This window comes from Convolutriloba macropyga, chromosome 9 (assembly GCF_964194025.1).
Source record: "Convolutriloba macropyga chromosome 9, txConMacr16.3, whole genome shotgun sequence".
NCBI classification, from domain to species: Eukaryota; Metazoa; Xenacoelomorpha; order Acoela; family Convolutidae; genus Convolutriloba; species Convolutriloba macropyga.
Window position 1 is genome coordinate 39,207,447 of NC_134476.1, and position 14,074 is coordinate 39,221,520.

Genomic DNA, 14,074 nt, shown 5'->3' on the forward strand with positions numbered 1-14,074 from the left:
AATTGTAGGCAATTTTAAAACACTTTAATGTGGTTTGTTGGGGTACTTTTGTTTTTTTTTCTCTTGTCTATTTTGATGTTCTGATTTTGGTAAGGTTAGGTTAGAGATTATAATGCACGACGATTCGAGTCGTTTCCGGTATTCTACCTGCTATGTGTTTTTACTTGAAGCAAGTTTATTCGTGTCTTGAAATTTGACTTCTTCCGACACGAACATTTAACTGTTTTTGAATGTCCATTTCTCTTTTTGAACATTGGACTTTAACAGGAACTGTTGGTCGAAAGTAAGACTCAATGTCGAAAGGTCATTTTGAAAAGTTATGATCCGATAACTGTCCGTCCTCCCTATCCAAACTACAGAAACCACGTCCTCTAATTATCAACCCACAACTACCTACCCCCACGTAACCTTACTGCCTGCCTAGATACACCATTCTCCCCACAAAGCAACACACAACCCCCAACCGATCCGGACACTTATCCCCTATCAACCCATCTATCCCCACACCCCAAGGTCTATCCCCTCCTCCCATACCTTCCACCGCGACTCCAATAACCCAGCCCTTTACCTCCCCCCTATCTAAGCCCCAGCCACCTACACCCGCTGATACCCCCTTCCCTTCACCTAACAACACCCACAAATTAAAATTAGTCACTACATCTTTTCAAACTGTCTTCTTTGTTTTTGACTTTTGAGTGAATTTTGTGCTCGCCCTTTTCATTTTGCGTGATCCAAATGTCTTTCTCATTCGCAATTTTCAGCAGATGAACTCAAGTGACAGTTGTTCACTTCTAAAAGTCAGCTGAAAAATGCGCCAAAATTGTTCTAATTTTTTACTTTAAATTTATTAGTGTATAATAATGGTATTTAATGACGTCATTTTACTCATTAGTGAATTTAGTCATCGCCCCGGACTGACGTAGGTTGTAATAGATTTGATTTCCCACGAGTCATTCAAGAGCAATTCTTCGGACGTTAGTCGGCTATGTTGGTCTAAGAATGGGAAATGTAAGCCTGCTCTCATTTTTTCAAGCAATCTATAAATCTTTACTTCTTCAAATTCATGATTTCAACTATAAGCCGTTCAAGCAATTCTTTAGATTTGAAACAATGTAATTTTGACTTGATATCAAATACTGCACGGTGTTTTCGCAACTCTATCGAAAAGCTGCCCCCAAATGAAAAAATTCAGCGATTTTTTTGCTGTTAGTTTTGATGCAGTTTTCGCATGTTGTTTCGCACGACTAAGTTGCTCTCCTTGAAACTTATTTTTTGCTTTATATTATTTTTAATAGCCGCCCTCAGCCTCTTAACGGCTATTATTTAGGCGCTCTCCTTTTTTATTCGCTTTACTTTTTTATTACGTTCTTCGTTTTTTATAAGCCACGATTTTCACGTTTGACTTCTGACTTTCTTCACTCACTATTCAACTGAAAGGATTTTAAATTCTTCAAGCATTCAATTACGCAATGTGGCGAATAGTGTCAAAGTCAAACAATCAAAATCAAAGGAGACAGGATAAACCGATAAAGCCAGGTCATTAAATCATTGAGAATAAGTTAATCAAAGTTCTTTAGTGTTTACTAGCTGACATTGGTTTTAAGCTTAATCTTTCAGTTTAGAAGCTGAATTGAAATAAGTATAGTTTTTAATAGCCGCACAGCGAAAGCTGGTGCTATTATTGGCCTTCTCGGTTTTTACGACTCGAAGAGGAGTTTTGAGATTCTACAGGTTTTTTTAAGACTCGAAGAGGAGTATTGAGATTCTACAGGTTTTTTTTAGCAGAAAGCAAGTTTGTTCATGACTGGTATTTTGACTTCTTTCTGTTCGAGCATTTACCTCCGTTTTTGATTGTTGACTTCTGTTTTCGAACATTGGACTTTAACAGTAGCTTCTTTTGTAATGTATAGTAATTTGGAACTGCCGGTAATGTTCAAGGTGAAGAGGTCATTTTGAGATTTTTTGTTCCTATATAAGTCACCCCTAGTTATCTAAACTACACCGCACAACCCCCCCCCCCAACCACCTATATACTCCCCAACACCTACCTACCCCACCCCACTTACCCCCCCCCCCCCCCCACCTACCCCTACCCCCTCCCTTCACTGAGCTACCCCTCAACTACCCCAGCACTACCCACCTCCCCAACCTATCTACCACCTACCTACCCTCCTCCAATCACCTACCTAACCCCCGCCCAAACTTACCCCCCCCCCCCACCTACCCCTACCCCCCAAACTACTTCCTCCCTTCAACTAACTACCCCCACCTACCCCTACCCCTCAAACTACCCCCTCCCTTCACCTAACTACCCCCACCTACCCCACCAACTACCCCCGCACTACCCACCTCCCCAACCTATCTACCCACCAACCCCACCTACCTACCCCCGCACCTAAAACATTGTCGGCATTTTGAAAACACTTTAATGTGGTTTGTTTGGCTGCTTTTGTTTTTTTTCTCTTGTCTTTTTTGATATTCTAATTTCGGTAAGGTTAGGTTAGAGATTATAATGCACGACGATTCGAGTCGTTTCCGGTATTCTACCGGCTATGCTGTTTTTAGCAGAAAGCAAGTTTGTTCATGACTTGAATTTTGACTTTTCTTTTCGAGCTTTTACCTCCCTTTTTGACTGTTACTTCTGTTTTCGAACATTGGATTTTAACAATAGCTTAGTTTGTAATGTATAGCAATTGGTAATAGTCTGTAATTCAAGGTAAAGAGGTCAATTTGAGAAAATTTGATCCCATTTAACTACCTACCCCCCCCCCCCCCCCTACGTACATACCTACCCCCCACCCCACATACCTACACCCCCACCACCACCTACCACCCCCCCCCCCCCCACCAGCACCTACCAAAACCCCTGAACTGAAAAAATTTTAACGCTTTTTATGTTGTACGGGTCTACTATTTTTGTTTCTGCTTGTGTTTTTTTTTCGATATTCTGATTTTGTCCAAGTTAGGGTAGAGATTATTTTGCACAACGGTTCGAGTCGTTTCCGGTATTCTACCGGCTATGCTTTTTTATTTCGTTTGTCGCAATTTTTATTACGAGCATATGACGTCACAACCACTTCAATCTGCTTTTTGTTCATTTGTTCATGCAATTTCAACTGAATTGTATGTGTGACGTCATTTTTCGCTCTTAGTGGAGCGAGTTTTTTGCTCATTCGCGTGATTAATTTTTTGGTCACACTTGACTTAGCTCACTCTCAAAAATGACTTCCTGAATCTGAAATTGACTTTTATTTACTTTAATTCAAAGAGATAAGGTCAAATGGGTGTGTGTCACTCTAAATGAAGGGTATTTGAGAGCAGCTAATAGAGGCAAAAATTTATACAGATTTTTAATCAAAATATAACATATCAGCCTTCAATGAAAAGAGGAATTTTTTGGTCTGTCTTCTGTTTTTTAGACTGCAGATCTACGAAGCTATTGCAGCTTTCTGGCAATCTAACAGCTATGTTAGAATCCAACTGAAACTGCACGCCAAATTAGAACACTTTTTGACACTGAAAAAAAGACAGAAAAAAATTCGGTCAATGTGTCTCTTTTCATTTCTTCTGTTTCAATCCTGATATGTGTCAAGCGCGTCAACGGCGGCTACTTTCCGGCAAACTGCTGGCTATAATTTTTTGCAGTAAAAAGTAATTTAAAATTGTAACCATCTGGTTAAATATGCTTGAAACAAACAATAGTTCAAATCATTTAAGCAAAAGTATAAACATCAATCAATTTTCTGAAAGAATGACAATATAAAATTTTCTTCTGATTGTTTTCTCCCTATAAATAAAAATAACTTTTGAAGGCTCCAAATTTTTAGGCTAAACGGACGGAGAGTGTTGACCGACTTTTAGAAGACAGCGTTTTCTATAAATTCGTTCATTTCCCCCTCATGACCACTCAACCATCGCACTTCAATCCACCTCCCCCCTCTAGAAAAACTTCTAATGCATCCACCTTTTTCGTACTTAAGCTTAAGCTAGCCCCACTGAGCCAAAGCTAGATATTACTCAAGCTAACTGCTCGTTAATCGTTTGGAAGCAATTCGCCTGGTGTTAGTTGCTAATTTTTAGTGCGTTTTCAGTATGCTTTGAATGCATTACAGTTTTTACTTGAAATTGACCTACTTGCTTAGGTTTTTCTTGCTTAGAGGTGATAACTAAAAGTTCTTGACCTAGAAAACGTTTTTAATCGATTTTTTAAGTATAGTCTTACTGCCTTCTGCTTTGTCTTTCCCAATTTTTTTTGTCCTTTACAAGTTAAGGGTCTATCGTAAGCTCTGTAGATACTGGTCTACAAAAACTGGCTGAATCAAAAAATAATTAATGAAATAAGTTTGAGAGATCTACAGATCTCTTAGTAAAATCTAACACTATGCCTGCAGAACTTTTAATAAGCCAGATGAGCGTTTCATAACTTAGGAATGATATTTCATTATTGAAATCAGATGGCACTGATAGTTTTTCTCTGAGTGGTAATGTCTTAGTAAGAAAAAACAACAGAACTGAACAGCTAATTCTCCTAAGGTCGAGCAGTCGATCGTTACAAAAAAGAAGCATCCAAAAATGGAATAAACTTCCGCGTGAAGTCCGGACTATCAGATCACGCTCAAAGTTTAAACGCACGGTAAAACTGCATCTGCTCCAACAATTCAAACTTGTACCGTTGGAAAGGAACGTTGGTGGCTTCAAAAGTTATTTTTGCCTTTAAAAAACGGAACCACTAATTTTGATTTTTAATATTGTACTATTATTTTTGTATATATAATTTTAAACTTGTAATATTTAACCCCCAGGTTATATTTTCAATTTACTTGTTTAAACAAAAAAAATGCGGAATTCTTTTTATTACGCAATTTATTTAATAAAAACTTTTTCGTCTCGTCTGATCATGACTCATTGTCCTCATCAACGGGACAAGCTGGTAAAGCGGGACAAATCACCAAAATTGCTGAGAACAATAAATCATACGAGCGGCAGCTTTTTCGCAGTCCTCTACTTCTCTAACTCCCTTCTCTACTTTTTCTTCTCTATGGCATCTCTGAGTTAAGCTTAACTACACTCCAGATGAACGAGCTTTCTCGTTTTAGTTTCAAAAATTATTTTCAAAAGGCTAGTTTTAGTTTCAAAAGTTCCCAGATTTCTTTAAGTATTTTTTCTTTGGTATTTCAATCTGTGTCATTTGGGTTCAATTTGTTAATCTTTATTATTGCTCTCAAACGAAGTTTATAGCATTTATTGTGTCGTGTGTCTTTTTATCCAAAAATATGTTCTATAATATTCTTTCCCTTTGTTCAGTTGACCCTTTTTGTTCTTGATTATTCTTTCGCTCGCTTCAACAATTTGATTTTGCGTTACTTTTCAATGCTTGACTTGATTTTGGCGTGATCTAAAATACTCTTTCAGATTTTATGCCGCTAACATAGTTTGCTGCAGTTTACTATGGTGTAATTATTGAGATTATCGAATTGAAGGTTTCAAATGTCATTAATGAAAGGCCACTCTTTTATATGGACAAATTGATCAAAATTTATTATTGAGCTTGAATGTTTATATTCTTCGATGTAACAAAAATTTCTTGATCATTGTTCGTTCAATTGTTTTGGTACTTAAAAATGTTGTCAGTTTGGTATTTGGTACTTTCTCACTTGAAGGTCACGCGATCGAATGAACCAGGTGCCGTAGATTCGGATCGTGGACCACAACCTGGTATTGAGGAGCCTTTGCAAGAAGAGGAAGAGGAGGACGAAGATGAGGATGAGCCCCCTGTCAAGAAGTCCAGAAGAGCGACTGGGAAGCAGAGAGGGAGAAAGGTGGCTGCCTTGAAAAAGGTTTGTGAGTCATTTTGCAAGACAAGTTTTTCCAACTCAAAAATTTCTGATCAGATCTTTTCTGTTACTCTTAAGCGGAGAGAGCGTCTATACAACGCCCAAACGCGGGAGCTCTTACATGTTCCATATAAAAACAGCTGGGAAATAATAGAAACGATCCCTGTTTTTGAGTTCATATCATGGAACCATGGCCGAGGTGTAAGGCATGCGAACCCCTTGCTATAATGATAGTTCAATGCACTGTCGCTATTTATGTGAGGGCGAGAGCTCACTTAATCTTACCGTCAGGTGTCGCGGATAGGTTTACTACTTATTAAACTGTACAAGAGGTGGGCACTGCAAAAACAATTAGTTTGTTTGTTTGTTCATTCAGATTAATAAAAATGAGGGAAATCTATGCAAAGAAAGAGAAAATATCGTAGAAAGTTTTATAGAGCTGTATTACTAAATGTAAAATGTTCGGAATTGATTTGTCTAGGTATTTGAACAGCAGCAGAGTGATAACCCAGTGGCAAATGTGGCCGACTCAGCTGATGTACCTGTGCCTAAGAGAAATACGTGAGTAGCTATCAATATACGTTGCATCGAATGCTATTTGGCTATAGTGTTAAATTTGGGTTTATTTCTCTAAACTAACTATAGATAAGGTTAAATTAGTGTTCTTTTTCAAGTGTGGAAATCAAGGCCGAAGCAAACTTATTATCACGCTTTAGCTTTTGATAGTTGATAAAAATGGAAAAATATTACACGCAGTAAAATTGTATAATACCACTACCGCACCTCACTTCAGTCGCTTGTATCAACCACCACTATTAACTTAGAAATTAACTTAGCATAAATCAGAACGTTTTTACCGCACTTGCACGGCGAAACCTCCTTAAATACAGGCGAAGCTACACTTATACTATGAAATGATTTTGTGATTAATTGCTCTTGAATGAAGTTCATAGCAATTATTGTAAACGTGTGTCTTTTTTAATAGCCGCACAGCGATAGCTGGGGCTATTATTGGCCTTCTCTTGGTTTTTTATTTCGTCGTCATGATTTTTGTTACGACCATATGACGTCACAGCCACTTTTTGTTCATTCGTTTATGCAATTTCAACTGAATTGTGTGTGACGTCATTTTTCGCTCTTAGTGGAGCGAGTTTTTTTTCTTCATGCGCGTGATTAAATTTGTGGTCACACTTGACTTACCTCACTCTCAAAAATGACTTCCTCACTTTGAAATTGACTTTTATTTACTTTAATTCAAAGAGATAAGGTCAAATGGGTGTGTGTCACTCTAAATGAAGGTTATTTGAGATCAGCTAATAGAGGCAGCAATAACTTATACAGATTTTTTGGTCTGTCTTTTTTACTGTTTTTTTTAGACGAACGATCTACGAATCTATTGCGGCTATTTTCTGGCAATCTGCCAGCTATGTTTTGCAAATTTTTCGCTAGACCATTTTGCGCTTTTCTTCTAGAACATTCTAGCGTAATTTTTAGTGCTATAAAGAGTAAATAAATGGTAGTGTGGTAGCAGTAAGTGACAAAAAGAAATCTATCTATCGCGGGATATTTTCATTTTTAATAGCCGCGTCCTCAATTCTAGGCGGCTATTATAGCGCTCCTATTTTTGTTTACTTTGTCTAACAGATTTTTGTTTCGTCTTACCCTGACTTCGTGGAATTGACTTTTTCAATGACTTACCTCGCTCAAAAAATGACTTCTGAACTCACTTTTGAAACTTTAAACTTTATGAACCTTTACCTGTTAAAAGTCAATAGTGTGCATCTAAGTAGTGCCAAACATATATCCCTAATTCTTGCTTATTATTTGCTCTCAGCCGAAGTTTGTAACAATTGTATTAGTCCTGTCGCTCTTTTTTTAATGCGATTTTTCGCTTGACCGACTTTTCGTCTCACGCTTTTGACCTTTCCTACTCAAAAACGGGATAAACAGGTAGCGCCCAGCGGGCATTAAGTGCTCTTAGAGCTTTTCAGCTGTGTTTCAGCTCAAAATGTTTTGAAGACTTATACTTATGGTGTGAAGGGCGGCGGTTCTTAGAGGTTGAAGACACCCCCACTGTTGACCCCCCCTATTGCCCCCACCGCGCTGTTGCCTTCTACCCCAGTGTTGCCTTCCCTCAATGTGCCCCCGGTGCACTCCCCTCCTTGGCTAGCTACTGACGAACAACCGCTTGCTAAATACGCAAATTTATACTTTTTTGCAAGCTTTTTGAAATTTTTTGACTTTTTTTTCATTTTTATCAGCCCTAGGTGTCAAAGAACACTCTCTAGGTTTTGGTTACTGCATTTTTTTCATTGGCAAAGGAATGGTTTCAACTTTTTAACATCACGAATTTTAGCAATTTTTTGACAACACGTGCAATTTTTTTGACATTTTTTCCTTATTCAGGTCTTTCCAGACCCAGGAGCCAGAAAACATCCGAAGGGGGTTGATAATCATTTACTGACAATTTTTTTATTGCCATGGAAGTTTTTCAACTTTTTAGTGTCGCAAATTTAAGCAATTTTTTGCTAAAACATTTTAAAAAAATTTTTTCTACATTTTTTCAGCCTCAAGAGCCAAGGAAACTCGTCTAGGGTTTGAAAATAGGTTACTGAATAATTTTTAGATTAAATGATTAAATGCAATGTCCCGCAAGATTTCAACATCCCCAACCTCAAAGGTCAAAAAGCCTCCATTAGGGCTTGATAATAAGTTACTGGAAAATTTTTGTTGGTCATGGATTAATTTTCGTCTTTTTAATATCACAAGTTATAGCAAGTTTTTTAAAAAGTTTTGTCATTTCGTAGGTTTCTCTAGCCTCAAGGGCCACGGAACTTCCTCTAGGGTTCGATAATATTTTACTGCATACTTTAGAGATGTAATGGAATGTTCTTCAAGATTTTAATATCACAAATTTAAGCGAAGTGTTTGTATTTTTTCACGTTTTTTTATTTGTGGCAAAAGAGGCCCTCAAACCTCCTGCAAGGTTTGATAATAAGCTGCTGCATAATTTGTAGAGTTAATGGGATGGTGATCAACATTTTTTATGACTCAAGTTTTAGTAATTTTTGGATAAATTTTGTATGTTCTAAGTGTATGGATCTTCATGAGCCTGTGAAACTATTTCTGGCTTGAAACAGGGATACCGGATAGTTTCTAGAGACAATGAATTGGTTCTTTATTTATTAATGTCTTGCGTAATGTCATCTTCTTTGCGTAATGTCATCATCTCTGATCCTCATTATCAATGAGATATAGTTGAAATATTTTTTATCATAACTGATCTAACAGGCACTTTTTAGGAAACCATTTTTAATTGCTCTCAAAAGCAATTTGTAGCAAAATTTATTAACCCTGTTTGTCTTTCATTCAATTTTTTGCTTGGCCGATTTTTTGTCTGACCCATTTGACTTTCCTCAGAAACGGGATAAAGATGTAGTGCCCTGAGGTCACTAAACCGTGGCTAGCTGTTGACGAAGCCAACCTCTCGCCGGTCGTTTGAGATCAATTCGCCCGACGTTAGTCGGTTATGTTTAGAGTCTTGAGTTTTTGATTTCGAGTATTAATTTTGGGATCTTCTCCGTTTGTGCCCCAGTACGTTATGCGCCCCCAGTTACAGAGCACGTGCCATTACATAGTAAGTCATTATGTAAAAAATATTGTACTTGCATCTGAGGGGTGCAAATAATATGCGCCCAATAAGCTGAGGGGCACAAACGGAAAAGATCCTAGTTATGAAAAGCCCTTTTAGGTCTTTCTCCTGATAAAGCGAATGCGTCATAAAAATGACAGTCCAAAGATAACCCAAAAAGTGTAGTGGTCTATTAAAGGACTGGTGGCCGATCTGTCTATCTAATCTTTTTAGTTGTTTCAATTCATGGAAGGCCCCAAGCGTCTATCGCGGCTATTTTCCGGCAATCTGCCGGCTATGTTTAATAGTTCTTGAACGTGTGTTGAAAGTTCATAGCAATTATTGTAAACGTGTGTGTCTTTTTTATGCAAAATTTTCTCTTGACCGTTTTGACTTTTCGAGTGGCTTTTACTCCCGTTTCGCGTGATCTAAAATTCTCTCTCAATCACAATTTCAAGCAGCTGAACTCAATTGGCGGCAATTTAATACTAAGGGTCAACTAAAAAGTCTGCCGAAACTGGTGCCATTTTTCACTTTAAATCTTAATAGGTTTTTATGATAGCCGCTAATGATGGTTGTTTGAAGCCCACTTTTGAACTTCTTAATCCCATTTAGACCCCCCCCATTGAAGAATGCTGCAATTGATTAGAGCTCCCACTAGTCGTTCGAGAGCAATTCTTCTGACGTTTAAATAATAATGTTTAATAACGCAAGGTATTGCCTTTTTGGCATATTGGTCTTTTAATGCCATTTATCGTACTACAAGCTTCTAATTAATTGCTCTCAAAGGAAGTTTGTAGCAATTATGTTAGTCCTGTGGCCTTTTTAATGAGATTTTTAGCCTGACTGATTTTTTTGTCTGCCCATTTGACTCTTCGTCCTCAAAAATGGGATAACAGGTAACGCCACTAGGGCATTAAGCCCAAAGCCTTGCTATAATCTAGGAATTCGATTCACCAAAACTGTTTTGAGGAGACAATTTCGTGGTCACCCCCCCTAATGCTAGCATTCCTAAGCACCAGCTGGCTACTACCGAAGCTGACTGTTCGCTGGTCGTTTTTGTGAAATTCGTACGATATTATTTGGTTATGTTCGGGTTTTCATTTAACAATTTGACTTTTCGTCCTGAAAAACAAAATCATTGTGTGAGCTGTAGTTTTCTGGCGGTTTAGACACCACACAGTTGTCTGAGATCAATTCGCCTTATATTAGTACGTTTTTAATAGCTGCCGGCAGTCTCTCAAACGGCTTTTTTAGGCGCTCTCCTTTTTTACAATCCAAAGAGTTTGGATTGTATTGGTGTGCTCTTTTTTAAGAGGTTTTCGCACATTTTTCAATGACTTTAATCTTTGAAAATGGGATCAACAGGTAAAGCCCTGTGGGTATTAAGTTTCATTAGAGGCCCAAAGTCAGCTTTACTAGTCCTTCAAGTGCTTAGAGTGATAATGCTGCTGGGATGGCCGTAATTTAAGGTTAAAAGGTCATTCTTAGGAGTTTTTGAGCTAAAAATGGTGCACTTTTTTGAGTTTTTATTTGTTTGATTAGTCTTAGGTTGAAGTTTTGGCTATTTTATGAGCTACTAGTTTTTGGTACTACAAACAAACACACAAATTTATTCTAATTTTTGCAAGTTTTTTTCAAGTATTTTGAAAGTTTTTCTGTTTTGGTACTACAAACAAACACCCAAAATGATACTAATTTTTGCAAGTTTTTTTCAAGTATTTTGAAAGTTTTCCTCATTTTTTGAGTTTTTCTAGCCTCAGGGGCCAGGGAAGCTCCTTAAAGGTTTGATAACAGGGCGCTGCATAGTTTCTAGTGACAATGAAATTGTTTTCAACGTTTATATCTCGAATCTTAGCGTGTTGTTCTCCAGTTTTCAATATTTCCTAAAGTTTTGGTCAATTTTTGATATTTGTCCAACCTCAAGGGCCAGAAAACTTGTTCCACGGTAGGATAAAAGGCTACTGCTTTGGCTGTTAGTGTCAGTGAAATTGTTTACAACGGTTTAACGTTTCGAATTATGGAAATTTTTGGATAGATTTTGCAATTTTTTCAAGTTTTTTGAAAACGTTCGTCTTTAATTCAGTTCTTGCCTCAGTAGTCAGGTAATCTCCTCCAGGGTTTGATAAAATGTGATAACTTAATTGCTAGGGGCAATAGAATGGTTTTAACCTTTTAAAAGAAAGTGGTTCTATTGTTTGATAAAATTTGAAGTTTGAAATTATTGTCGTTCACCTAGTTTATTGATCTTCGAGCCAATGAATTTTGTAAGTCTTGGAATTGGGTTACTGGATAGCCTCTAGAGACACAAAAACTGGTTCTAAAGGTATTAATAACACGATTTTCTGCCACTTGACATTAAAATTTGCAATTGATTTCATTTTTTTTTCTAACATTTTCTAAGTTAATCAATCTTCAAGGGCCAATGAATTTCTTTCAGGTCTTGCAGGCATAATGCTGGACCGACTTCAGAGACAAAAATTGGTTTTCAACTTATTTTTGAAATAGGTATATTTAAAGGTATCAAAATTTTGCCTTCGGGGTAAAAGCTTCAAGAATTTTAGCAATAAGTAGATTTCTGTTTAGTTTGTTTGATTGTTTGTTTCCCAACTTTTTGAGATGATTTTGTTGTTGTTTTGGCTGCCATTGTTCAATTGATCTGCTGGTCAGGTAGAGTACTTCTAAGTTTATCATTCAATTCCTTGGTTTGTATTTCAGGATGTTTTAAATTCGCTTTATCTTTTGATTACGTTTTTCGTTTTACTTAAATCAAGATTTTCACGTTTGACTCCTGTCTTACCTCACTCACTGTTTCAACTAAATGGGTTCTAAATTCTTTCACGCTTTGAATTACGCAAGGTAGAGAATACGGTCAATGTCAAAAGAGCTAAATCAAAAGAGACGGGATAAACTGATAAAGCCTGTCATTAAGACAGTGCATTAGCTTATCGAATCTCATTAGAGCGATTGCTTGCTGATTTTATTATTAAGCTTAATACCCTTCAGATTAGGACCTGTTGTTTGTATAGGTTTAGAATCTAACTGAAACTGCACACTGAATTAGAACAATTTTTGAAACTTAGGAAAATTTTTTGTCAATTTCTATCTTTTTTCTATTTCTCTTCCAATCGCGATATGCATCTAGCTCGTCAACGGCTGCTATTTTCCAGTGATCTGCCGGCTATGTTTATTGATTGTTATTCGAATGCTTGAGTAGAATCGGAATTCGGGAATCAATTGGATTTTATTGGGACAAATTTTCAGGTTGCCATACCAATTTGAATTTAATTACAGGGTTGGCGGGGCAGCCGCCCTTAACTATATTAAGGAAGATTTGCACTGAGAAAGCTAGATTTAATTCGATTCATAGTGTATTAAAATTCTTCTCCCAGACAAAAGCTAGAGAAATTGCAGAACGGTGATGATAAAAATAAGGCATGTAGTTGAGTGTAATAATTAGGTTCTTCAAGTATCAGAAACATTTTATTAAGTCAATACTCGATGTTCCTAAGTTAAACAAAATTAAAGGAATATATAGAAAGGACCGTGTACACCATCCGGCAAAGATGGATGTAGGTCGGAACATAGCGGATGATGAGTAGCACTTAGCCGGATGCTGCACTCCAAGCTGTTCCCCTCCAGACAGTGTAAAGACGGCCCAGTCACAAAAATAACTAACAAGTGGAGAGGAACGCACCTATATATATATATATATATATATATATATATGTATATATATATATATATATATATATATATATATATATATATATATATATATATATATGTATATATATATATATATATATATATATATATATATATATAGCACACATAAGGAACTGGTAAGGAAGGATTAAATAAAAATAGGATATCAAGGAAGGAGCAAAGGAATAAAGTTAAGCAGCCATACACTCAGTGCAGCCTTCCCTCCTCCACGACGGCGCTAATCGAAGTCTCACTGAGAACACGAGGCTTGACATCCCCTCAAGCAGAGAACACAGCTCTTCGGAAGTGCGAAGCTGATTTTCGTTCGGATGTAGCTTATAGTGTCGTTCGGACACTATAATTGATTTTCGTTGGGATGTAGCTTTCGTTCGGATGTAGCTTAAACAAAATCAAATAATTAGATTGCCATACCAAATTGAATTTAATTACAGGGTTAGCGGGGCAGCCGCCCTTAACTATATTAAGGAAGATTTGCGCTGAGAAAGCTAGATTTAATTCAATTCATAGTGTATTAAAATTCTTTAAGACAAAAGCTAGAGAAATTGCAGAACAGTGATGATAAAAATAAGACATTTAGTTGAGTGTAATAATTAGGTTCTTCAAATATCAGGAACATTTAATTAAGTCAATACTCGATGCTCCTAAGTTAAACAAAATTAAAAAATTAGATTTAAAATAGAACAGTTGTTCTATTTTAAAAATATATGTTAAAAATTATTTTATATGTTAAAAAATAACATGAACTATATAAGATAATATGATTAATGGCTCTCAAACGAAGTTTGTAACAATTCTGTTCGTCCAGTGGTCTTTTTATGCGATTTTTCGCTCGACCACTTTTTGTCTGACCCCTTTTGGCTTTTCGTCCTCAAACACGGTG

At 36.9% G+C, this 14,074-nt stretch overlaps 1 protein-coding gene across 2 annotated transcripts in view; it reads left to right on the plus strand.

Annotated features, from left to right (window-relative positions):
• LOC142345772 (uncharacterized) overlaps positions 1-14,074 on the plus strand; it is an 86,312-nt gene that overhangs the window by 62,103 nt on the left and 10,135 nt on the right. For both annotated transcript variants that reach the window (XM_075398093.1, XM_075398094.1), the window contains 2 exons: positions 5,661-5,837; positions 6,316-6,395. In XM_075398093.1, coding sequence (XP_075254208.1) covers positions 5,661-5,837; positions 6,316-6,395 — 257 coding nt within the window. The remainder of the gene's footprint in view (positions 1-5,660; positions 5,838-6,315; positions 6,396-14,074) is intronic.